We start from the raw sequence: 24,745 nt of genomic DNA on the forward strand, positions 1-24,745 counted from the left end.
TTCACCATTATCAGCAGTATTTGTTACTTTTATTTATTATTTTATACTTATCTATTTTTTACTTAACATGTATTTTTCTTAAAACTGCATTGTTGGTTAAGGTCTTGTAAGTAAGCATTTCACTGTAAAGGTCTACCTGGTCTACCTGTTGTATTCGGCACATGTGACAAATACAATTTGATTTACTCACAATTATCTCCTTGTAATCCTATATGGCAGATAGCAATCTCAAAATCCTGTTAAGCCACTAGGTGAGTTGGCTTGACTGGATCGGCTTGGCCCTCTGAACAGACTGCCATTCAACTGAAACCACTGAATCTGTAGTCTAATTTTAACTAACGTTAACAAATTCCAAAAATAGAACAGTTACATTAATACTTTCTGTTCCAGTATGGTATTGGTCAAATAACAGGAAACAAATAGCACAGTTTGAATATTGCTCATATCAAAATGCACAGACATCAACATTTATAATATTTAGATTGGAGACATTTAAAGCTAGAGAAACCAAAATGAAAATATTAACAATTCATAGTGTACTCTCAAAAAGTGACAGTTAAATATGAATTATCAGCACAAAAAAATGGAAATACCCTTGGTTGTGCTTGATAATCAAACCAGTTATCTTCTGACGAGTAATTTGCTGTAGAGGGAGAACCTGTGTGATTCCAAGTGTATGATGGGATTTCTTTCTTTTCATACCCGTTCAACTGGATTTCCTCCTTATACTTTGATGTCCTTCAGTGTAGCTGGCTGTGAGAGGCCTTCCTGAGGGTGACCTGCTTGTTTCTGTCAAATCAAAACATTACTATTAGAAATCAGATTTTCCTAATGATATAATATTATATTATGTATTGTTACTACATGTTAAAACTTTAAATTGTGTTATTTCAATTGAGGTGGAGCTTACAAACAACAGAACATCTTCTTATTGGGTCTCATTATACCATAACATTGTTGAATACTCCTTTCTGATTGGCTTGAAGGACATTCTGGGTGGTCGAACCTTGAATGCTGATTGTCTGAAAGCCTTGGTATATGAGACCGTATACCACGGGTATGACAAAACATTTATTTTGACTGTTCTAATTACTTTGTAACCAGTTTATAATAGCATTAAGGTACCTTTGGGGTTTGTGGTATATGGCCAACATACCTAGGCTAAGGGCTGTATACAGGTACTCCGTGCTGCGTCGAGCATAAGAACAACCCTTAGCCATGGTATATTGGCCATATACCACACCCCCTCGGGCCTTGTTGTTTAAATAACGCACTGTATGTTTGCATGGTAGAATTCAATGGCTATAGTTATTTTTACATGTTTTTGAAAGCAAAAGTTGAATTGAAAACAGTATTGGTATTGTTCAGTGGTGTAAAGAACTTAAGTAAAAAAAATACTTATAATACTATAAGTCGTTTTTATGGGTATCTGTACTTTACTTTACTATTTATATTTTGACCACTTTTACTTCACTACATTCCTAAAGAAAATTATGTACTTTTTACTCCATACATTTTCCTTAACACCCAAAAGTACTTCTTACATTTTGAATGCTTGGCAGGACAGGAAAATGGTCCAATTCATACACTTATCAAGAGAACACGTGGCCATCCCTACTGCCTCTGATCTGGTGGACTAACTAAACACAAATGCATAATTTGTAAATGATTTCTGAGTGTTGGAGTGTGCCCCTGACTATCTGTAAATTTTATAAACAAGAGAATGGTGCCATCTGCTTTGCTTCATATAAGGAATTTGAATTGATTTATACTTTTACTTTTGATTCTTAAGAATATTTTAGCAATTACATTTACTTTTGATACTTAAATATGTTTATAACCAAATACTTTTAGACTTTTACTCAAGCAGTATTTTACTGGGTGACTCTCACTTTTACTTGGCTCCCCAATGGTGGAACACACTCCCTTTACGCCAGGACAGCGGAGTCAATCACCACCTTCCGGAGACACCTGAAACCCCACCTCTTTAAGGAATACCTAGGATAGGATAAAGTAATCCTTCTCAAGTCCCTTAAAATATTTAGATGCACTATTGTAAAGTGGCTGTTCCACTGGATGTCATAAGGTGAATGCACTTCAATTTGTAAGTCGCTCCGGATAAGAGCGTCTGCTAAATGACTTAAATGTAAATGTAAATGTACTTCAGTAACATAAATACATAAACATGCTAGCAAGTCTCTTTGTTTGGTTACCATGGCAACTACTGTAGCTATATCTTGTAAATTTGCAAGCTACTTCAATGGATGTTGAACACGTTTCTACTTGCAAATGAACACATTGTTAGTGGCAAATGTGTTAAATTATAGCATGGTATAATCAACTCAGGGCTCTGTGCATTATCTGAAAAACAATACATATTCGTCAATTAAGCATAAATAAGACACAAACTGGCATTTGCGTTTGTTTCCCAAACGTTTTATCGTCCCGTAACCCCTTAAACATTCAACCTCCAGCTGCGTACCCTCTCTAGCACCAGGGTCAGCTGCGTACCCTCTCTAGCACCAGGGTCAGCTGCGTACCCTCTCTAGCACCAGGGTCAGCGCACTCTCAGATGTTTGTTTTTTTGCCATCATTGTAAGCCTGCCACACACACACACACACTAAACAATATATTTATTAAAAATGAGTGTGAGTTTGTGTCAAACCAGGCTTGTTGGAAGTGACAAAGAGCTCTTATAGGACCAGGGCACAAATAATAATAATCAATACTAAATTATATATTTATTAAACATAAGGATGAGTGTGAGTTTTTGTCACAACCAGGCTTGTGAGAAGTGACAACGAGCTCTCATAGGACCAGGGCACAAATAATAATATAATAATAATAAATAATTTAGCTCTTTATTTAGCCATTTTACATATAAAACCTTATTTGCTCATCAAAAAATGTGAACAACTCACCACAGCTTAATGAGACGGGTGTGCTTGAAAGGATGCACATACCTCTGCAATGTTGGGTTGTATTGGAGAGAGTCTCAGTCTTAATTAAGTCATTTTCCACACACAGTCTGTGCCTGTATTTAGTTTTCATGCTAGTGAGGGCCGAGAATCCACTCTCACATAGGTAAGTGTTTGCAAAGGGCATCAGTGTCTTAACAGCCTGGTTTGCCTATCCAGAAATCTGAAAAACTTCAAATATTCACAGAATTGCTTTTTGCTATTTCAATGAAGCTTTCTTGTTCAGATATCGGTAAGTGGACTGGAGGCAGGGCTTGAAGTGATAACGAATCCAGTTATTTGTGTCGTCCGTTTCGGGAAAGTACCTGCGTAATTGCACACCCAGTTCACTCAGGTGATTCGCTATATCACATTTGACATTGTCCGTAAGCTTGAGTTCATTTGCACACAAACAAATCATACAATAATGGAAAGACCTGTGTGTTCTCCTTGTTAATGCAGACAGAAAAGAGCTCCAACTTCTTAATCATAGCCTGAATTTTGTCCCGCACATTGAATATAGTTGCAGAGAGTCCCAGTAATCCTATATTCAGATCATTCGGATCATCACCCAGATAGGCCAGTCCTGTGAAAAACTCGTCATCATGCAAAGGGTCAGACAAGGGGAAATTATGGTCACAAAAGAAAACTTCAAGCTCGTCTCTCAATTAAAAAAAAAAGTGTCAATACTTTCCCCCTTGATAACCAGCCCACTTTTGCATGTTGCAAAAGCGTTACATGGTCGCTGCCCATATCCTCGCATAATGCAGAAAATACACGAGAGTTCAGGGGCCTTGCTTTTACAAAGTTAACCATTTTCATTGTCATGTCCAAAACGTCTTTCAAGCTGTCAGGCATGCCCTTGGCAGCAAGAGCCTCTCAGTGGATGCTGCAGTGTACATAAGTGGCATCGGGAGCAACAGCTTGCACGTGCGTTACCACTCCACTATGTCTCCCTGTCATGGCTTTTGCGCCATCAGTACAAATGCCAACACATTTTGACCACCAAAGTCCATTTGATGTCACAAAGCTGTCCAGTACTTTAAAAATATCCTCTCCTCTTGTCCTGATTTCCAGTGGTTTGCAGAAGATGTTGTCTTCCTTAATTGACCCCCCATAAACGTAACGGACATATACCAGGAGCTGGGCCAGGCCCTCCACGTCTGTTGACTCATCCAGCTGTAACGCATAGAATTCACTGGCTTGTATGCGAAACAGTAATTGTTTCAACGCATCTCCTGCCATGTCACTGATGCGTCGTGAAACAGGGTTGTTTGATGAAGTCATTGTCTGTATAGTTTTTTTTGCCATTTGCCCCAGCATTGTCCCAGCCATATCCACGGCAGCAGGAAGAATGAAGTCCTCCACAATAGTTTGGGGCTTGCCTGTCCTAGCCACTCGGTAGCTCATATAAGACACTTCTAGCCCCGTCTTAATAATGGTATCTGTTGCTTTTATACATGTCTTACTACTCGAAAGTCATCTTAATTCTCATTCAAAGAACTCCAGTGGCTTATTTTTCTAATTGTCATGTTTAGTTTCTAAATGTCTGCGCAAGAGTGAAAGTTTCCCGCAAGAGAGTAACAATTAATGTGATTATAATTTAATTATTAGACTATGCTACCTGTATTTGACATTGTGTTGTTATTTCACTGAACACTAGGTTTGATTACATTTTTGGAGGTGAAATGAGGCTACTCAGGCGAGAAAAAAACCTCACCCAAATGTATAGCCTCTTTGGAAAATATAAATGTACTGTGTGAAAATGTGAAGAAAAACTGTTATTAATATTTTTTTTTAATGTGATTCACATTTTATTTGGCGTTCCCCCGATGGCATTGCCCATTTAGGAATAACTGTACTAGAATATACGAGTATTGCTGTCATCAAAACAATATATGTTTCATGCAAGAAGTACATCAATCCACAATTTACAGGTAATGTATACAATTTAAAGGTAATGATCATCTTTTTCTGGAAGACAGAAACAGCTGATTGATCTGCTAACCATTTTTGTAAGGTACCAAAACATTTCCTCTGGGGTTTATTAGCTTCACTTAAAAAACTGAACTGGAAGTGAAAAGGTCTGTGCTATGCAATAAACAGAAGTGATTATTTTTCCAATGAGCTCATATAGTAGGGCTTTGCTTTGAGAAGGATGATCAACCGAAGTACAAATAGTTCAAAGCACTAATATTACACTCAAGCAGCAAGCTCTATCCTTCAACAAAATATTTTGCATAAACACTTTATTTCCACCAAGGTTTTACAGTACTTTAGTGCCTCACTCACTGCTTAGCTGACAGAAAATGAGTCTTACTGTTTCTTGTAATTAAAGTGCAGTACCCTGTCCAGATATTAACTCCGAAACCTGCTTGGACCCTAATGCTTTACCAATCCCTATAATCTGTTTTGGCTAACCCCACAAGGCATCTCAATCCTCATTGTTGCTATTTTCACTTAGCAGAAATAGCAAGTGCCATGTCTTTGTTTAAGACCTTTTCACCGTATTAAGGTGGGTTATAGACTACAGTATTTTGAAAAGATTATGAGTAAATTAAGTGTATGATGTGTTTATCTTCCAATGGGAATTCTCAACACATCACCAATACCAGTGCTCTTTATGATTGCATTTTGTACAGTACTGTACAGCTGCAGCATTTTTCTTGTGTGATATAACCTCAAAGACTTGATGCCCCTACCTTGGCTGGTGTGTGTTTGGGTTTTAGTGAGGTTAGTGTCAGAACTGCTGCTCCTGAGGGCTGCTGGGTGTTGTAGCCCCGTAGTCCTGTACCCGAGATGGGGAGCCTGCAGCCTGGAACAACAGCTAGGAAATCACGCACAAGAGGGGCCAAGGGCTCCTCCACCACTGCCATAATTCCCATCACCATAATCCCTCTGCCCTTACCAGGCCCTCCCATAACACTGGCCTCTAATTCCAGCACTCCACCTGCCTCTAGAGAGAGCCTCCTCTTAATGAGGACTGGGGTTGGAAATGATTTGACATAAAACTGGATTAATGGGATTATTGTAGTTTTGCATAAATAAAGTGAGTAAAGCTCCCAACCTGCATTGAGATAAAAGAAGTGATAGCGGTATTCTCATAATAGAAAGAATATAAGCACTGAGCAGAATGGATTTGTTAGGGATTGTTAATAACATCTCATCATCCCTGACCACTGGTGAGTTGAGCCTGAAGTTTATTATGAATCTATTATATGATTAAAGCTCATTTTGTTGGAGAAAATTCAATTTTATATTGAGTGAGCAAGCCATTTTTATCAGATGTATTTTGCTGCCAAATGAGTGCAATTGCCTACTGTAAACTACAGTATGACGAGACAGTATGAGTCAGTGTCATATTATTGTAGTTTTATACTACAGATAAACGAGAATGATAATTCACCCTGATATTGTGTGATAGCTTTCTATAGTTCTGCAAACTGTAGTCATAATAATCTGTGACAAAAGTCATCTTTGTAAAACAGGTGCTTGTGTCGAACGAAACAGAAACTTCTCAAGCACAAATTCTGTATCAAACACCGGCAAGGCATACAATCAAATACAGCGAGTTGGAGAACTGACAGCGGGTGCAGAGTCATGCTTTCAGAAACACCTGGGTCGTTTTCAGAATGCAGAAGAAAAGCATGGTGGTGTGTAACGCCTGCCTGTAACCCCTGTGTCCACTCCACAGCAAGCAAGAGGAACCCAGCCCCAGAGAAGCAGCCAGCCAGAATAGTCCATTGAATGGAGCATCAGCCAGGGGCAGTATCAGACACATCCCCTTTAACTGGACACCAAATAGCAGAAACAGACACACTTACACTCGCCACCTGATTCTCAGCCAGATGGTTGGCCTTTTGCCGTCGGAGGTCAGACTTGATGAATGCTGTAAGATTTAGGGAGAGGAAAAGCCCTTCTCAGAAACATATATTCAGGAATGCATGGGTCATACATAGCATACATATTTAGGAATACACAGGACATGTATAGCCTTTGAAACAATATGGGAAATGTCCTAATGTTTATAGAAAATGTGTTAATTTTCATCGTGATCATTTATAAGTCACTAGAGGGCATTATTACTCCATGATTAATGTTAGACACAGCTGTTATGCAATGTCTGCTTGACTGACACAATGATCCGAGGAGTCATGCACTACTAGAGCCCCATATAATGTGGATTACATAACATGTCACTGTGCTTAACTATAACAACTGCAGGCAAAGGAGTCCAATGTTCAATCAACTGTAAAGCTACTCTGGGGGGGGCAAACTCTACCTGTCATAATGGTCCCTATGAGGAGGGAGACACATAAAAAGATGTTCCCAGCGAATGTGCCAAAGTGGTCTATGATCTTCCCTTGACCGATGGTGAATATGATCCCAAATATCTGGAAGATGGAGGGCAAATGAGGGGAGTCAGCATGAGAGTTGATCATCTCTAAACACATTCATACATACAGTAGACCTCATGCATATGACAAACCTTTCGATGCTGTCATTAGTATGGTCCCTGTTACCTGAGCTGAACAGTTGAGCAGGCCTGAGGAGGTGCCCTCGCCCTCTGGGAAGGTCAGCTCCACAGCAAACTCAAAGCCAAGTGGCAGGTACCCAGTCATGAAGAACCTAAAGAAATAGGAGGTTTATCAGTGTTGTTGAGAGAAAATCAACTCCACAATCAAATTCTCTCTGTGGTCATTACCTAGCATACCCTTTAAACCTTCAGCTCTTGGTCATCTCCTTTAATCATCAATTAACAAATGACAAAATACTTATTCAACTCCAAGGTAAAAGAATGAATGTTGCACAGAATCATTAAAATGAGCTTGTCTGCCACAACACTTTGCATTAAATTGTATTTTAACACAACTAATCAGTGTCTCAAGATGTTGTCTGTCTCTTCTCACAGAGTGGCTGTTTAAAGAACAAGGAGGCAGTTTGAAAAATAGCATACAGTGTTCCTGGAGTGTGACCAGAAAAGAAGGCCTAGTCTTATCCTCGCTTACGACTGACATGTTAGAGGTGGGAATAGCTGAGAAATGCAAATCATTCACAAACATCATTGTGTTTGGTCACAGTGTTTGTTCACTCTTACCCTAGAGCCCCTGATGTCACAAACACCACCCATAGGTGGCCTAAGTTCAGAGTGAAGGCATAGACCACCATTCCCACGAAGGACATGAGATACACAGCCAGGGTAGTCTGTCTGGGGAGAGAGGTAAACATTATTTGTTTGTTTTATCCTGCTTTTGCCTGTATGAAATATACTGTATGTTTGTATAAACAAAAATGTTCAAACTTCATTTGGTGCCTTGCTCAATATTGTATAACCCATATAGGATTTGAATGAGTCTGCAATGTTTTTGTCTCATCTGGATATTGCTTTTACATAACATGGCCACAAAGCACTTAAGAAAAGTCCCTGTCCTGAAACTTCCCACAGGCAGGCCAGGGGCAACACTGCCTGTGAGACCTACACACAGCACCAGCAACAAGTTCAAGTTCTCAATTGGCATGCAGAATTGTTGGATGAGGCTGGCTGTCAACACCTCCCATCCCATTCTTTATGAGAGAAAAAACAAGATTCCTAAGACCCCCTTAGCATAACTCTGGCATGTTCTGGTCTACATCAACATGCTTACTATGGTGAAGATCTTCCTGTACAACCACAAGTGAAACATTGCTCCGCTCAGCTGTTGTTGTTAATACAACTTAGTCCTGTGACTATCTCACATGGATGTATGTCAACAACAGAAATATGGGTTGACTACTTTGGCTCAATATATTAAAATGGCATGTGAAGAATTGTTCTGTTTTAGACTGCTGGGTGAAGGGAGACGCATCAGATTCCACACTCAGATCCTCCAGAACCTCAGCGGTTCCCACTTCCAACACAAATACTTCATCCACCTCGAAGCCTGCCTTTGAATAGGAGATTTAAAAGACTCTCATGCAGAAAGTGCTTCGTTTAGAGTGGCTAATGAGAGAGGCTGTTGTTGTGTGCAAGAGCCCCAGCCCATCCAATATCATATTGGGTTTACTGTTTTTATAACCCAGATCTCAAGAAAGTATCGCAACATTACTGATTGTTACCTTTTCAAGCTATGGTATTTTTGACAAAGAATAAGTTATTGGGATACAATGTATAAGACTCTTAGGTAGATACAGTGAATCTGGCTACTGCTTGAGCATGAGAGCAGAATTAACTAGACTATACACAATAATTTCCACAAATCACCTTTTAATCAGTAATTAACAGGGCAAAAGTTATCAGAGATGACTCATCAGCAGTTGCTAAATCTTTTCTAACATGGACCAATTACAACAATACAAAACAAATAGGATTTTGGTGACTGACATGACTTACCACATCCACATCCTGACAAGATTAACCACATCCTTGTTTCCCTCATGTTCAATACATACTAACCATTAGATGGAGTCTGATGGTGGCAGAAAACTAAGATAATGTTATCTAAATGAAGAGTGTTCGGTTGACTGACTTGATTACGGTGCTTGACCAAAAAGCTTCAGAGGATCATGACATTTCCTGGGAATCTTCTTGTGTCAGATTAAAGATTATAGAGTCAGCAGCCTTGTCAGCAATCAGCTACAGCCACACTATTATAATCTTATGAAATGTATCTTAGGTGGTGGGGACCTTGTGTATGTTACCTTATTTAGTTACTTAGTTCTAAGAAAGAGCCACTGAGATATCAAAGTCACAAAAAATAGTTGTATCTAAGAGCATCATTCTGATGTAATAATGTGTGTTTTATTTCAGTTAAGTCTTTCTTGGGTACTCTCAAATGTTCAGTCCTAGGAGGGATAAGAATGTCTTACTTGTAGGTTTTGGTCTTGTCCAACCAGATCCCACATATGAGGGACCCCACCATCCCGGCAATGACAATGGTGAGGCCAATTCTCCCAGCATTCACCTCTTCACCCTTCGGGGAAATAAATATTTTACTTATTTTGGGAGGGAACAACTCAATATCTTCCTTTGAATAAGTGTGGCTATAACTGCAGGACATGGCCAGTTGTGTTAAGATTTGGGGTGAGACTTACTGGATAATGCTCAATAATCATCCGGTTCAGCAGTGTGGAAACAGCATAGAAACAACCGACATTCAGCCCTGCAGAAAACATAAAGAAACGTCTACGTTTTGTTTCTGCACTCTGAGTATTTTACAGGATCTGTAGTCTGCAAAGGAGCAGGTGTTTATTTAGTTTGACCGAGGAGGCCTGCAGGGAGAGCAGGGGATCCACATGGGACACTGTGTTTGGGTCTGGCCCTGTCCTAAAGGAAGCCTAGCTGACACACACATGGAACCCATACCTGGACCGTAGCCAGTCTACTACTACACTAGTGCAAGGAGACTATTTGACTCTGGCATATATCTATTTGACTTTGGCATAGATTGTGGAGTGTCACTCCATATTTATTTGGTTTGAACAGCTTTAGCTTTAGCTTTGCTCCTATGGCTTTTTTCTTATTTCTGAACATCCTAAGTTGCTACATCAAAGGGTAAACAATGTCAAAATCAACAAAAACACAATAGTCTACCTGTCAAAAGTTTTAGAATACCTACCCATTCAAGGGATTTTCTTTATTTGTACTATTTTCTACATTGTAGAATATTAGTGAAGACATCAAAACTATGAAATAACACATATGGAATCATGTAGTAACCAAAAAAAGTGTTAAACAAATCAAAATATATTTCATTTTTTGAGATTCTTCAAATAGCCACCCTTTGACTTGATGACAGCTTTACACACGCTTGGCATTCTCTCAACCATCTTCCCCTGCAATGCTTTTCCAACGGTCTTGAAGGAGTTCCCACATATGCTGTTCCCACATAACGACCCTCTATTGATCTGACCGGCCATAGGTATCCTGGCTCTTTGTGTTTTCTCAAATAATAGTCCAAACATGATGGTAGACATGGGTGTGGTTTGAGAGTGATTGAGGGTGAGTAGGACCCACCATAGCTGATAACAAGGAGCATGAAGGGTAAGTTACGCAGCAGTCTCAGGATAGAGGCCATGTAGGAGTACTCTTCTGGAGGGGTGCTCCTGGCCTGGACCTGAGCCAGGGTGGGAGGGATTTCCGGCTTCTCTTGGAACACTGTTGGACACATATAGAGAACAGAGAAGGATAATGTAAATATGCTGATATACTGTAGTGTCAAGGTTTGTATGCAATTCCTCTGACACTGGACCATTTGGCAGGGTAGCCTAGTGGTTAGAGCGTTGGACTAGTAACTGGAAGGTTGCAAGTTCAAACCCCCGAGCTGACAAGGTACAAATCTGTTGTTCTGCCCCTGAACAGGCAGTTAACCCACTGTTCCTAGGCCGTCATTGAAAATAAGAATTTGTTCTTAACTGACTTGCCTAGTAAAATAAAGGTACAATTTAAATAAATGTTTTTTTTAAAATCCTACATGATCTAGAAACACCCAAAATATATTGGAAAAGAGTATGATGTAGAATCTAAGTTACACAGCTGTGCTCCTGCCTGTCAGAGCCCTTTAAAAGAGAATGTTTGAAATGGATCCAACCACAAGCCAATCCTCCCCCTTGTCTGTTCCCCTAAGAAAAACAAGCAGCAGTCACCCAAATAAGCTGGTGATAGCAACAGAATAGTGCACGCTTGGCCAATGGCCATCCCATGTGGCTAAAATCCTACCATCTGTGCACATGTCAATCAACACAGACACATAAGCACAGTAGGAGTCAAGACAGTCACAGGCAGTCAAAGAGCTCTGGGGGACTGTGGGACAGGAAGGTCCAAAGTTACAGCCAGGGTGGTACAGCACACACATGGCAACAAACAAGGCCTATCTCTGAGAGCCAGAGAGAGACAGAGAGAGAGAGAGAGAGAGAGAGAGAGAGAGAGAGAGAGAGAGAGAGAGAGAGAGAGAGAGAGAGAGAGAGAGAGAGAGAACGAAGGAGATGCATGTCTGGGACTTTGCCTGAGGACTGGACAGATAAGATAAGGAGACACAACGCGTTGGAAAGATGACATGCACCAGTAACTGTTTGCTTCCTCCACGCCCCTGGTGCTTTCCAGAATGTGTCAGTCAGTCAACAATAGCCACGCTGGAGAGGCCAGCTCCAACGTTCAGTCTGAGAGGGAGGGGAGGAGATTTCAGCTCACTGGGGCAGGAGTTCATAAAGGTGTCAGATATCTTCAGGGTTGGGGAGTAACTGATTACAAAAAAAGCTGTAACTGTAATCAGATTACACATACTTTGGAAAAATTAGATGATTACTTCTTAGAGTACTTTTAAATGTAAAAATACACTATGACACCTATGTTTTCTCAATGACATTCAATGTATCATTGGGGGGGGGGTAACACAAGTTTAAGTTTGTTCCACCTGAGCGAGTCTGACCACAAGTCAGAGACCACTATGATGACACACCAAATGCATTTGATTGATTCTTTTGGTCTTCTTCTAATGCCTCTTAAGGGGAAAGTAATCCTGTCACGCCCTGGTCTTAGTATTTTGTGTTTTCTTTATTATTTTGGTCAGGCCAGGGTGTGACATGGGTTATTTATGTGGTGTGTTTTGTCTTGGGGTTTTTGTAGGTTATGGGATTGTGGTGTAGTATAGTTGTCTAGGTAAGACTATGGTTGCCTAGAGTGGTTCTCAATCAGAGGCAGGTGTTTATTGTTGTCTCTGATTGGGAACCATATTTAGGCAGCCATATTCTTTGAGTGTTTTGTGGGTGATTGTTCCTGTCTCTGTGTTTGTTTGCACCAGATAAGGCTGTTTAGGTTTTTCACGTTTTTGTATTGTATCGCCATTATCTTTATTAAAGATGTATGAAGATAGCCACGCTGCATTTTGGTCCGATCCCTGCTACACCTCTTCAGACGAAGAGGAGGAAATTATCCGTAACAAATCCAAAATAATTGAAAGTAATCCGATTACATAACTGAGTTTGGCTAATTACCTTAATGATTACAATTTTGGACAGGTGATAGCAACAAAATAGTGGAAGCTTGGCCAATGGCCATGCCATGCATTCTCTTGTTCTCTCTCTGTAAGTAACTGTAATTGATTACATTTAGAAAGTAACATTCCAAATCCTGGATATCTTACAGCACCAAGCTAACAGAGGTCTTCAACAGGCATCAGATATCTTACAGCACCAAGCTAACAGAGGGCTTCAATAGGCATCAGATATCTTACAGCACCAAGCTAACAGAGGGCTTCAATAGACATCAGATATCTTACAGCACCAAGCTAACAGAGAGCTTCAATAGACATCAGGTATCTTACAGCACCAAGCTAACAGAGAGCTTCAATAGACATCTTACAGCATTCAGCTCACAGTCATAACCACAGATGAGTGACATACAGTACAGCACCACATCAGCACACTTGCAACCTACATTGCCTGTTTGTTTAAACACACCTTTATAAAGGCACAATTGATAATAACTGACATCAAACATTGGTTGATCTCAGGGCCTTTGAGAAACAGGTTCCTGTTTGTTTAAAGACTTACAGACAGTGTGTATCAGTTTCCTTCTCAGAATATATATATATTTTTAATACAGATTCACAAGGGATATATAGTAGCAGTTTGAGGTGGGATCAACCACTCAGCAGCAAACCTCATCTGACTGAGAAATCCAATAACTATAGCCCAAAGATAGGATATAAATCAAATATGCATCCTATCCCCTAAGTGCAACAATGTTGCTGGCCAGGCCTTTATCTGCCCACTGCCTCCCACCATAACTCCAGTTCGTCTTCTAAGGCCAGGTTCCATGTCTAAACTTGCCCAATGTGACTCCTTCAACAAAACATGGGAGGCCCCAAAACAGAAGTGGGATGACCTGGCCTGTGTGTTGAAAGAAAAATACTTTCAAAGGCAGTTCAACGAGGTCGTCAAACCACAGTCAATTACAGTGATTGCAGCCATGTGGTATCCACAGCAAGTGAATGAAGAGACATTGACTGGTCTGTTCAGAGCACATCTCAATATGCACTAATCCCTGAGAATGCTGAACTATCCACCAACACTGCCAGGAGAACATGACTGCCAGGAGAACATGACTGCCAGGAGAACATGACTGCCAGAAACAAGTAGACATCCAGGACTACAGAACTGCAGACCCAATGATGAGCCCCGGAGATGCAATGCTGCAATGTAATCATATTCAAACTTCCACAGCAGAGCTCTCAGTGTCCCCGTTTAAAAATGGTCTTACACTGATACAAGTCGAAAACAAGGTCACAAGGTTATGGGCCATGGCTCCGTTTGTCGTCTACCAAGAGTTTATTATGAGTTGTTGGTACATAGACAATGCCAGGGGAAAGGAAATACTGACATTAAAATGTCATGTATTCAACACCTCATACTGGCAATATAATGAATTCAACACCTAAGGCTCATAATGATTGGAAGAGTTATATGTTATAATGGGAATGAGTTTAGGAAGGAGTAACTACTGACCAGCTCTGTGTGTTAGCCATAGGCCATTCTGTGGCCATGTATTAGAATGGCCATTTTCCCTCAGGACTTACTGAAGACTACCAGGATGAAGATCACGGTGGCCATTCCAGCAGTGATGTAGAACATGATGCTGATGTGGTATGCCAGATCGTCCATATCATCAACATTTGGCACGAGGATGGGCGGCACCAGAAAGCCAATGGCAATGCCCATCTGTAAGTGAGGGAGACAAAAATACACGATCAGTCAATGACTCCTGCCATCACACCTCCACACACATACAAAGCAATGCTATTAAGGGGAAACATATAAACAAACTATAACGTTAAGTAAAGCATGACATATTTAAACAGTCCTATATGGCTATACTGCTTGATAGTTGTTAGAGTGACAGTAAATAAATCAGCTATGGCAAAAACGTATGATTGATTATGTGTTGACATGAGTGCATACAAAGTACAGAAAAGAGAGTGTGGCATGTCGTAAAGTTAATGTCAGGGCCATATTTTAATGGCAGGGCCATATTTCTTGGTAGTCCAGAAATGAGGATAAAGTGTCTTTGCGTCTTTCACAATCCCTTGTCAACTGGCCTATATTCCCCCTCTCCCCACTGTCTGGCAACAATTGTAGTGGTTTTTGGACATTGAGGGTTGCTAAACCTTCCCAATTTGAATACCACATGTGCCCATGTCCTCATCTTCCTAGAGCCTCAACATTTCAGAAAGGACATCAGACAGGGTCCCATGACTCTAAGGTGAAAGTGAGACACGGTCAAGAGATGACAGAGGCATGCTCCTCGAAGGAGGACCAGAGTGTGACATCTCCCCATCACCTTCCCAGCATGCTGCTTCCTCATAGTTGCTGGGGACACTCTTACCCTGCACAAAATGTCAATACTGGTGTTGACGTTGTTTACCCCTACATCACTATAACTTAGATGAACTTACCTGAGGGATAGCTTAGTAACAGACTCACAGGAGCATTTTAAAGATCAGCATTCCGACAACAGAATAACTGAAGTGTGATCTTTGTTCAATCAATTCAATTCAATTCAAGGGCTTTTTTTTTTTCAATCTCCATCATTTGGTTCAAGAATATACATTTCATAGATTTCAGACTTTCTAAAAGAAAAGGTTGGTACCAGTCCATCTTAATGCAGTACAATAGACCTTTTAACATGTTCCTCAAATCAACCTTTTCAAAACAACTTCTGAAATACCATTCAATTTCCACACTATGTTTAAGCAAGAAGGCCCGAAGGGGTGATGTATATGGCCAATATACCACGGCTAATGGCTGTTCTTATGCACGACGCAGTGCAGAGTGCCTGGACACAGCCTTTAGCCGTGGTATATTGGAAATATATCACAAACCCCCAACGGGCCTTGTTGCTATTATAAACTGGTTACCAACATAATTAGAGCAGTAAAAATAAATGTTTTGTCATACGGGCTGTTCTTAGGCATGACACAACAGAACAAAAAGACTGAACGACTCTGCTCGTGTCTCTAGCAACCCTAGATTTGTGTCGGTACTACATCTTGTGGAAGGATGAAATAGTATGAATAAAGAACACATGTGCCAATATATCCTCCAAACACTGGCTGCTCCGGCATTATCACTTAAATAGAAGTCCTGATTCTATCAGCTTCTACATGAAACGTTAGTTTGAATGAAAATAATGTCAAACTTTAAAGCAGTAGGAGGGGTATCAGAGCCAGAGGTTAAAATAACTATGCAAAAAATAGGTCATTGTTAATATTAAGAACAAAACAAAATGGTCTTTGATCTACATAAAAGCAAAGGAACTGAAGGTGGGATTGAGTCAAAGAACAATAAACATGCTTAACAATGAACGGTAGGAAGTATTTACAGGAAGCTCTGACTGCGTGAGACTCTATTGAAAGAAAAATTAACTGTTTGGCTTCAGCATTTGTGTGGTACTCCATAGTATGTGTCAGACCATTAAACTTCCCATGAATGATGACAGGGGCTTCAGGCTGGTCAACACTATCCATATCCAAGGCTTTCCCCAAGGGTTACATAGAGTACCCAGAGCCAAAAGGTATTCTGGGTCACCTACAGATACTTGTATCTGCAAGACCACAAGAATTGTCAAAGCAACTTAGAATGTGCTGAGAGATAGTTCTAGTGCAGGGTTCCCCATTAGGTGGGCAGCGGGCCAAATCCGGCCCACAGGTAAATGTATTTGTATTTCCTTTTTATCGCTTGTCCAAATGTGCGCCGCCTCATGGGTCTCACGGACGTGGCTGGCTGCGACACAGCCTGGGATCAAACCCGTGCCTGTAGTGACGCGGAACATTTTGATATCGCCTGTTTGACTATGTCTTCTGTCATAATATGTTTGCACTGCACTATCCTAAGGTCCTGTTGAAAACAAATAATCACACACGCCCTTCACAACATCACCTACTAACTTGAACTTCAAGTAACGCTTGCCATGAAGACAGCATTCTCAAGGTTATAATCTTATTGCTGTACAGTTCATTTACCTAAGTCATAGGAGCTCGAAGCCAGACGCTTCGAGTAGTAGAAGTCACCCGCCATCCCCCAGGCTAGAAGAACAAACCACACACAAACGTAACAGAAATCATTTGAACAATACTATAAAAATCATCAGCCTGACTTCAACTGTAGTTAGAGTCGTATCACTTGTTCATAGGGCCTCCTCCCGTTCTCGCTTTCCAAAAGTGAGAGGTTTTATTGAAACTCCTGTTATACGTTACATTTCCATAACGACCCTCAGATGAATCTGTTGTGAAGAAGATATCAAATGACACAACCTGATTTACAAGTAGGAGCCGAGTCTCCAATATGTATAGTGTTTGCTTAACTAATATGGACCATGTACAGGAGGATTCTTTACCAAATGTAGCTTGCTGTCATCACATCATTCCTGTAATCCTAGGTTCACTATATGTCATATGGCCACATATTTTCTCTGTTTATGTAACAATTATTATCTTAAATGTTTCAAATGTAAAAACCACAGAGCAGACAGGGTTAAAATATCACACTGTATGTGTGATATGTTGAAACAGGAGATCAAAAACAAAGATTTGTCTGACTACTTTGAATGTAGGCTAAGCTGTAAGTATCACATCAGTTCGGGGCGGCAGGTAGCCTAGTGGTTAGAGCATTAGGCCAGTATCTGAAAGTTTGCTGGCTCGAATCCCTGAGCTGACAAGGTAAAAATCTGTCATTCTGCCCCTGAAGAAGGCAGTTAATCAACTGTTCCCTGGTAGGCCGTCATTGTAAATATGAATTTGTTCTTAACTGACTTGCCTAGTTAAATAAAGGTTTAAAAAATAAATAATAATTGTCAGTATTCATACACCTAGTAAATTATGTTACTTTGATTTCCCACAGACTTAGTAAGTGTGAAGTACTGGGCACATTAGAAGTGTCAGTTTGGCAGGTTCCTACAGGTTCTCCCACATCAGACCAGTGGACACATCTGCCCCAGCCTTATTAGCCTTTGCATTGCCATCCACCCAGTCGTGTTGTAATTCTCACTGCAAGCTAATGCTCCTTCTGCCTTGTACCTCTGCCCTTTGAAGCACTCAACAGCTTAAGAGAGGAACAGAGGTACCTCCTTTGTGGGCGGTCTGTATCTGTGACAAGTTAACGTTTTGTTTATTTACCTGTCTTTCTCTACCACATGACATACACACGCCATGAGGGACAAAAGTCCAGTGCAAAGGAGAGATTACCCATAAGAATAGACAGGACCAACCCAATACCAGGAAGCAGCGTGTTGTGGTTCAAAACATAAGTACGCCTCTACTTCTCTAAAGTGAATGAACCATCCCTTAGAACGAAGGAAGAAAGTCTGTGGGTACTTGGTTTACTGAGAAGGTTTGTAACGACTCCCGTGGGTTGAAGAAGGAGACCAATGTGCAGCGTGGTAGGCGTTCATGATTATTAATAAAGCTGAACACCGCAACAAAATAACAAAGTAGAAAAACAAAAGCGCACAGTTCTGTCAGGCAAACAAAACAGCTAAACAGAAAATAACTCCCCACAAAACCCAAATGGAAAATACCAAATTATATATGATCCCCAATCAGAGACAACGATAGACAGCTGCCTCTGATTGGGAACCACACATGGCAAAAACAACAAAGAAATAGAAAACATAGAAACAGAAAACCTAGAATGCCCACCCTAATCACACCCTGACCTAACCAAAAACCGAGAAATAAAAGGCTCTCTAAGATCAGGGTGTGACACTGGGGGCTTTGGGCCATGGATCATCACTGGAGGCTTCGTACGTGGAGCCGGAACAGGTTTCACCGGACTGGGGAGACGCACTGGAGGCCAGGAGCGCGGAGCCGGCACCATCCATCCTGGCTGGTGCTCTAACACTGAGATGCAGTACCTTAGACCGCTGAGCCACTCAGGAGAACTAAACACACTGTTTTGCAATGAAGGTCTACAGTAGCCTCAACAGCACTGTGTAGAGTAGCACCATGGTGTAGCCAGAGGACAACTAGTTTCCGTCCTCTGAGTACATTGACTTCAATACAAAACCGAGGAGGCTCTTAGTTCTCACTCCCTTCCATAGACTTACACAGTAAGTATGACAACATCTGGAGGACGTCCTCCAACCTATCAGAGCTCTTGCAGCATGAACTTACATGTTGTCCACCCAATCAAAAGATCCGAGAATTAATATAATACTGAAAGCATACGCTACAGATAGCTAGCACTGCAGTGCATAAAATGTAGTGAGTAGTTGACTCAAAGAGAAAGACAATAGTTTAACAGTTTAGAACAAATTAATTTCTTTAAAATGTGTGGAGAAGCGAGAGAGAGCAAAATGTGTTTTTATATACTTAACTAGCTAATTACATTTCAGTAATTTAGCAGACACTCTTATCCAGAGCGACTGACAGGAGCAATTATGGTTAAGTACCTTGCTCAAGGGCACATTGATAGATGTTTTCCCCTTGTCAGCTCTGGGATTTGAACCAGCAATTTTTCAGTTACTGGCCCAACACTCTAACTGCTAGGCTACCTGCCACAAGAATGCAGTTAGCTAGTTTAGCCTAATCAAACACCCAGCTCAAACAGAGAGGGATGCTATGTTAGTTAGCTGGCGATGGCTATCCAACACTGTTCCAAGTCAAGGTAAGCTTTTGATTTTATTCATTTATTCTCATTGGGGCCCGCCGGTGTAACTGCTTGCTGACTCTACACTGCACTGCATGAGTGTAGGTGGTTTACTAACTTGTTAGTTCTACTAGCTATGTTGACTATGACATTAGCTAATATGGTGACAATGATTTAGGCTGTGTGTAGCGGTTATGATATGAAGGTTTGGCTTGGAAAGGTTTTTTAAGCCTGGTCACAGAAAGATGACATGTTGTGCACTGAAGTCCACAAGCGAAGGAAAAAGGTGAGAGGAGGAGAGCACGTAGATGCGAGAAGGAATTATATGAGCAAAGTGATCATGCGGTTTGTATGTCGCTGCTATGAATGTGAACTGTGTTTGCGTGTGATCAGTGGTGTATTCATTCTGTTGAAAAGCGTATCTTAAACGGAAGCAAACAGGCATAAACATACCTGAATTTGTCTAATAGAAACTCTTGTTTGCAACTGTTGATCACTAGATACACCCTAGATCAGCTAGATACAGGCAAGAGTATGCAAGGCGATATTGAATGTGTCACTATCTGTCACCTTTTCTCTCGACCTGTGCACATATGTTGTAAACTGTCATTCGTAGGCTAGGTTGTAGCAACTTCATGATGGGTATAGGAAAATTTGAGTATCATGTTGTAGCCTAAAGCTATCGATGCTACATTGAGCTGGGTGAATGGAATATGAATTATAGTCATCCAATAAGTTGTAATAGAAATAAGGCCATGCTCATATTTTTTTTTTAAATAATATTGTCCTCCCTCATAACCCTAACCCTAACCCTAACCCTAACCCTAAACCTAACCAACCACCACTGTTGCTAACCCTAACCCTAACCCTTTTCCTAACCTTAACCTCTTAACCTGTTACGTGAATTCTCCTAACCTGCTACATGAATTATCCGAACCTACTACGTGAATTATCCTAACCTACTGCATAAATTCCCCTAACCTTCTACGAAAAAGTCACCGGTATCAAAGTGCATGAAGAGTGTTTCCCAGGTCCCCCAAGTCCTACACCCCTGCTGAATGCAAACATTTAGTGGACCAGGAATGAACGAAGCAAGCCCCACTAACAGCATCATCTTTATGTAAACTGAAACCAAAACTACAAATGCATTCCAAATAGGTAATTTAAAGATTGTTCGTAAAGTAATGCTACTATTCAGCTTAAGAAAAATCGTTCCTTTCTGCCATTTGAAATAGGACTTATAGGTAATATAGGTCATATTTTGCAAAGTGTATTTTAAGTCTCTTTCGATATAATCTAGCCATTGACATATTTACGGTATTACATCAAATTAATATAAATCTATGCCTATATTTCCATTTGAACAAAAAGTATTTATTTCATAAAATATTTTTGTTGATTTCCATATAAACAGTAGAGGGGCGGTCAAAGGCACTGCGCTGCAGCGCTTGAGGTGTCACTAGAGACTCGGGTACGATCCCGTGTCGTGACCGGGAGACCAATGATGGGGCGCAAAATTTCCCCAGCGTCGTCCGGGTTAGGGGAGGGTTTGGCTGACCGGGATGTTCTTGTCCCATCTGTGGCGGGTTGGGCGCTTGCAAGCTGACTGCGGTCGCCAGTTGTACGGTGTTTCATCCGACACGTTGGTGTGGCTGGCTTCTGTGCAATGTGTGAAGAAGCAGTGCAATTTGGCAGGGTAGTGTTTCCGAGGACGCATGGCTCTAGACCTTCGCCTCTCCCAAATCCATATGTGAGTTGCAGCGATGGGAAAAGACTAACTACCAATTGGATATCACAACAAATAAAAAAACACTTATATTATATAGGAGGACACACTTATATTTTTATTTTATTTTTTACATTACATAAATACTTATTTAAAGAGCGATGATTTAGTATACCTTGATCAATGCATTAAGTGCGTGATTAAATGTAGCCTACTGTACAGATGCATACACCGTAATAGCAAAAGATCGCTGAATTGTACCACGTAATTTTCCCCTTGCTCGTCTTTATATTTTTCTATTTTTTATCTGTTTTTCTTTCATTTCCATAAATCGCTGTTGTGACAGAATTCTCACGAAACCTCGCCAATCGTGAAAGGTCCATCGAGTTATGTTAGAAACATAACAGAAATCCTTCTGAAAATGATTGTGCATCATTCAGCTATAGAGATGCTCAATGTTGTATATTTGATAGTTAGGCTATTGGTGATGACATATTTAAACATGCTGCAATTTGAGAAAAATTGTCATTTTCCTGTGGTGTGAGTTTCGTATTTGTATGTTGCAATATTCAAGTTAACATTAGGGTATAACCTTTAATTTCAGTTTCAGTCTGAATACATTTCAAATTTGAGAGTGGGGTTTTTTGTAAGAAGTGTACATATTCAAAGAGATCATCCTTACAGAAAAGGCTACATCCCAAGGAGTCTTTTTGGATAGGTTTGAAGGGAGGGGGTTGGCGAGATGTAGAGTTGACTTTCCAGGAGAAACAACTTCTCATCCTGCTCAATGCACTACACACACACACCTAAAAAAAAATACTACAAAAATGTTAATCCGAGTTCAAAGCTTTACTGGCTAAGTAACTAAGCTCAAACAGCATGTTCAGTATTTCATTTTCATGAACTCAAACACTTAATCACAAAGGGCTACTTTAGTCAGAACAAAGTAGGCTTATCAGAAGAAAAAAATATTCCATACAAAAGTGAGCTTTGAAAGGAGGTAATCCAGCAAAAAGGCTGACTAAAACTGTGATTGCTTGGAAATTGGAGAGCTACTTTGTTGGAGCAGTGCTCCTCCTTGCCATGTGAAACCGCCAAAGAAAATCATCTCAATTCAGTTTTTAGGACATGCTTGTCACTATGCATGTAACTCACTATACGGCTGGATTAATTCATCTATAAAAGGACCAGCAATATCAAGCTCTAAACGAGAATACTATGCAGCGCATCTCATCACATCGCACTAAATCGGATCTCTGAATATATTTTCATTTGGCTATATCAGTGGTGTGGAAAGTGTGCATCCAACGGCTGATAAATGGAGGACAATCACTCAGACACGTGTCCTGGTTTGTTTATTAATGGTCAACCCCATGCTCAGAGGTAATTTGACCATTATTTTTAATAAATTGATTATTGGGGATTATAATAGACGTACCTGAACATAAATTGATTATTAAGGATTACAATAAATCCCAACATTGTAAATCCCAACTGGCCTCCAATTCGTGGCTTGGCTTCAACATAGCTGGATACTGAATACAGGCCTATTGCAGTAGTATAATCATACACATTACCTATTGCATTTAGGGGTCGACTACCCAATCCCTAATTTGATTAATAATGGGGCATTTTGAGGGAGAAAAGAAGAGAAATTTCGTCCAGTAAGAGAGGTTGTACATATTCAGTTTCAGATGCTGTACATACTCAGTTTCAGATGCTGTACATACTCCGTTTCAGATGCTGTACATACTCAGTTTCAGATGCTGTACATACTCAGATTCAGATGTTGACCACTGTGTCAGACATTTATTAAAAGAGGATGCATCCTCGCCAAAAGGTGTCCATTGCAGAATTACAGTATCTCCATTTCTGAATGCATATGAATTGCTCTAGGCTATATCCTAACTTCTTTAACCAGTTTCAATGTATCATCAAAACAACTTCTGAATCTAAAATACCACAACTAGTAAGGATAATCTCTTGATAGCCATTGGCCATGCCATACTTTCGACCTATTTCATCTTAACTATCTAAGATCTCAAATCTATAAACGTCAGTTAAATAAACTGTCCAAGACCAACCTTTTTGAAAACATCACATATAGTAATCGGGTTACCCATGTGCGTAATGCGTAATGTCTCTCCAATTGTCGCAAACGGCATTGCCGTTTATGGGCACTCTTTTTTTGGATCAACAAATCAATATTTGTTGCGAATTCAAATCAAAATAAATAATGAATCATAAATCACCACAGATTTCACTTAATAGGGTACCTTTGCGTGATGTGGAATAAACTGACCTGATTCCCAAATACGCCGATGGAACAGGCGGTGGACACCTCTTCAGAGCCAAACCAAACCGATGCTAGGCGGGAAGGCATCCCGAGGATGAATACCTGTGATAGGGAGCCTGCGAATTGTCCAAGCATGGTCACCCAAAATAGGTTTTGCTTGACGCTGGCCACCTTGATCCATGTCCCAAGGCAATTAATGGCGGTGGCCATCAGTGCTATGAGCCGTAGTCCTTTTTTGTCTAAAAGCCAGGAGACAGGCCATATAAAGGGAATATATGTCAACATATAGATCATTGACATCCAGTCGATGGCAAAAGAGTCCACATTGTAGAATTTCATAAAAATATTGTTAATTATTCCGTATTGGATCCATTGAAATGCGTTGCACAGGGAATAAGAGCTGAAAAGTAACACCATCACCCATCTCCTTTTGTATAAATGCGTAGTAGTTGTATTGTCCTTGTTCACTTTCGGGATGCTCGTGCATTCGATTTGTTCCTCCAACTCCACGGATTTGGAAGGGTTCGTTTTTCCCAGATCCAGACAAATGTTCTCTTCTTTAATTTCTTCATCATCAAAGTCAGGGTTGTCGCCCATATTGAGACACTTTTTCTGTTACCTGCCCTTGGTACCTGTGCGCACTGTTAGATTAGTCTTCGCAGAAACTGCAACTTAAACAAGTATGTATTATTCAAAATTTGCATGCAGCGTAGGCTAACACGCAACAACTTAATTAAAACGTTTTAAATGTTAAACTAACGTCAAAATTCAGGGTGAAACATATCTTAGTCTAACTAACTATTAAAAAACGAATAGAAAACCAGTATATATATAAATATATTTATATAATATCTTGTTAAATTGCTATCATTATTAAATAATGATATAAAACAAGTGATAAATAACATGAAATAGGAAACCATACACAAAGCCTATGTTTCTCTTAACATAACAATGTCCCGAGTATGTCCGTAATAGCACTCTTGCTCTGAGAGAAATTCCAATCCCTTTATTATAACACCACGTGGTGTCTAAACTCTTAACTCCCCCTGATGTAAATTGAAAAGATTATAAAAGGAAGACTTTGGCATGCGACGTGAATGACGGAACAATATGATTACAGTAGCCTAAGCATATGGGTACTATGT

At 40.3% G+C, this 24,745-nt stretch overlaps 1 protein-coding gene across 2 annotated transcripts; it reads right to left on the bottom strand.

Annotated features, from left to right (window-relative positions):
* flvcr2a (FLVCR heme transporter 2a) lies at positions 1 to 24,745 on the bottom strand. 2 transcript variants are annotated; one of them, XM_035742866.2, is made up of 10 exons: positions 23,604 to 24,745; positions 14,511 to 14,652; positions 10,952 to 11,092; positions 10,030 to 10,097; positions 9,805 to 9,908; positions 8,057 to 8,167; positions 7,482 to 7,587; positions 7,241 to 7,352; positions 6,783 to 6,847; positions 1 to 789 (listed from the first exon to the last, which is right to left on the bottom strand). In XM_035742866.2, exons 1-10 carry the CDS (start codon positions 24,192 to 24,194, stop codon positions 724 to 726), a joined length of 1,506 nt encoding a protein of 501 aa, XP_035598759.1. In that variant the 5' UTR covers positions 24,195 to 24,745; the 3' UTR covers positions 1 to 723. The 2 variants fall into 2 exon arrangements, with proteins under 2 accessions (XP_035598759.1, XP_035598758.1); XM_035742865.2 differs by lacking the exon at positions 1 to 789 and adding an exon at positions 5,661 to 5,773.

This window comes from Oncorhynchus keta, chromosome 29 (genome assembly GCF_023373465.1).
Source record: "Oncorhynchus keta strain PuntledgeMale-10-30-2019 chromosome 29, Oket_V2, whole genome shotgun sequence".
NCBI classification, from domain to species: Eukaryota; Metazoa; Chordata; class Actinopteri; order Salmoniformes; family Salmonidae; genus Oncorhynchus; species Oncorhynchus keta.

Coding starts and splice junctions, on each gene's coding strand:
- flvcr2a (XM_035742865.2), bottom strand. CDS start 24,194: ATGGGCGACAACCCTGACTTTGATGATGAAGAAATTAAAGAAGAGAAC. Junction 10,098..10,951: donor GCTCCTTGTTATCAGCTATG/GTGGGTCCTACT, acceptor TGTTTTCTGCAG/GGCTGAATGTCGGTTGTTTC. Junction 5,774..6,782: donor CTGAGAATCAGGTGGCGAGT/GTAAGTGTGTCT, acceptor CTGTTGTTCCAG/GCTGCAGGCTCCCCATCTCG.